The sequence below is a fragment of the Lepidothrix coronata genome, unplaced genomic scaffold (genome assembly GCF_001604755.1).
Source record: "Lepidothrix coronata isolate B3197 unplaced genomic scaffold, Lepidothrix_coronata-1.0 Scaffold344, whole genome shotgun sequence".
NCBI classification, from domain to species: Eukaryota; Metazoa; Chordata; class Aves; order Passeriformes; family Pipridae; genus Lepidothrix; species Lepidothrix coronata.
In genome coordinates, this window is record NW_016690524.1 from 303518 (window position 1) to 305614 (window position 2097).

Genomic DNA, 2097 nt, shown 5'->3' on the forward strand with positions numbered 1-2097 from the left:
GTGTCCCCCCGTCCCCTTACCGTGCCCTGTGCCGTGCAGGTGGGCCGGGCCGTGTCCCCCCGTCCCCTTACCGTGCCCTGTGCCGTGCAGGTGGGCCGGGCGGTGGCGGTGGCGGCGCTGGACATGGCCGAGTGTAACCCGTGGCCGCGGATCGTGCTGTCGGAGCACACCTGCCTGGGCAACCTGCGGGCCTGGATGTTGAAGCACGTGCGGGGGCTGCGCGGCGCCGGGGGGGGCCCGCGGAGGAGAGAAGGGGCCGGGACCCCCCCCAGGAGCTCCACGTAAGGGCCGGCTGGGGCGAGCGCGGGAGCTGCAGGATAACAGCACTTAGAGATGATAAATGTCCCCAAGTGAGTCACCTGCCAGGGTCACCTGCTCGGCCGGGGCCTGGCCCTGCAGAGCTCCAGGAGCTGCAGGTGTCGGTCCCTGTGCTCCGAGCTGTTGGTGGGGAAAGGGGCAGGGGTGACATTGGTTGGGATTCACCTGGCCCAGTAGCCTGGAAAGTGTCTTTTCTGCATCCCCTCTAGCACTGGACTGGGATGGAGGCGGCTGAGGGATTTAGGAGTCTCAGCCTGGAGAAAAGAAGGCTCGGGGGGGGCCTTCTCGCTCTCTGCAGGAGGGTGGAGATGGGTGGGGTGGGTCAAGCTCTGCCCCTGGGGAACAAGGTACAGGACAAGAGGAAGGGACCAGGGGAGGTTCAGGTTGGATATTGGGAACAATTTCTTCATGGAAAGGGCTGTCCAGCCCTGGCAGAGCTGCCCAGGACAGTGGTGGAGTCCCCATGCCTGGAAGGATTTAAAAGCCTTGGGGAGGTGGGTTAGTGGTAGAGTAACAGTGGTGGGGGAACAGTTGGACCTGATGGTCTCCGAGGGCTTTTCCAACCTCAGTGATACTATGATTTGTGTCTGGGGGTGAGGGAGTGAGAATCCTGCGACAACACTGCTGGGACAGTGACGTACGACATGGGACACTGGGGCTGCAGCTCTCAGGGGCAGCCTTGGTGACATCCCTGTCCCCAGCTGCTCACCAGTCCAGGACTCTGCCGGAGTGCTCAGGGCTGGGCTGGGACAGTGGGTGGGGGGCGCAGAGGGGAACCCCCCATGCCACACCAGGCTGACCCCCATCTCTCACCCCCGCAGTGGGCTGCCCACCTCGGCCTCTGACAACTCCCTGGCCCGCACCAGGAGCTTCAGCAACGGCACCGGCGGGAGCGGGGGCAGCCAGCAGGATTCCCCGCGGATCCGGGCCTCCCCCAGCTTCACCTTCGGCAGCCCCAGGCCCCCGGCTGCGGCCACGGCCCCCCCGAGCCCCCCGAGCGGCAGCGGCGCCCCGGCCCCGGGCAGAGGTAAGCCGGGCTGGGGACCCCTCGCGCGCCTGCTCCGGCGCCTGTCGAGCTGCTGCGCGGGGCCACGGCCCTGAGGGAGCTCGGAGCCAGCCCGACCTGGGCTGGGACAGCGTGACAGTGGGTTTGTGTGGAACTGTGAGCGTGAGGGGTTTCATCCCCATGGGGCAGTCCTGAGCAGGGAGACCTGTGGCCCCTCCGGCCCACCCCACAGTCCTGCAGCCCCGGCTGGGCAGGAGCTGCTGCTGCTCCATTGGGATGAGGGGGATCCCAGCCCCTGGGGCAGTGGGGAGATACCCCCCCCTTAAGTGTGGGGCCTGTGAGGCTTCTGGAGAAGCCAGCACAGAAAACCTCTGCTTGACTTCCTGCCGCTCCCAAAGCATTCCAAAGGCCAGTGGGGACACACCAAAGTGCCTTTCCCCTTCCCAGACACTGGCTGGGCAGCAGTAGGTTGTGGCCTTGGCTGTGGCTGTGGGGAGGTGGGCTGGCAGGGCTGGCATGAGGCACTGGGGGCTTCCAACACATGGTGAGTCCTCTTGGGTTGATGTACTGCAGTGGAGTGCCAAAACCAAGCGAGGCGCTGGCCGTGCCCCCCATGCCGGTGTTCTCGCCGTGGGGCAGGGGTTCAGGGCCACAGGGGGCAGGCAGTGCCAATCCAGGCCCCTCCGGGTCCGGTGCCTCAGCTGGCCAGCAGGGGAAGCCCCGGAGGGCCCTGCTCCCATCCCCTGCCCCGCAGAGCCGGAGCCGGGGCGGGG

General features: G+C 67.0%; 1 protein-coding gene across 2 annotated transcripts in view; it reads left to right on the top strand.

Annotated features, from left to right (window-relative positions):
- Window positions 1–2097, top strand: part of AGBL5 (ATP/GTP binding protein like 5) — an 18018-nt gene that overhangs the window by 8145 nt on the left and 7776 nt on the right. The window contains exons 9-10 of one of the 2 annotated variants that reach the window (XR_001878590.1): window positions 91–350; window positions 1140–1228. Coding sequence is in view for 1 of the 2 variants with exons in the window: in XM_017838535.1 (XP_017694024.1) it covers window positions 91–281; window positions 1140–1345 (397 nt within the window). In the remaining variant the exon portion in view is untranslated. Of the gene's footprint in view, window positions 1–90; window positions 351–1139; window positions 1346–2097 lie in introns of those variants that run through there. The other variant, XM_017838535.1, reaches the window with a different exon arrangement.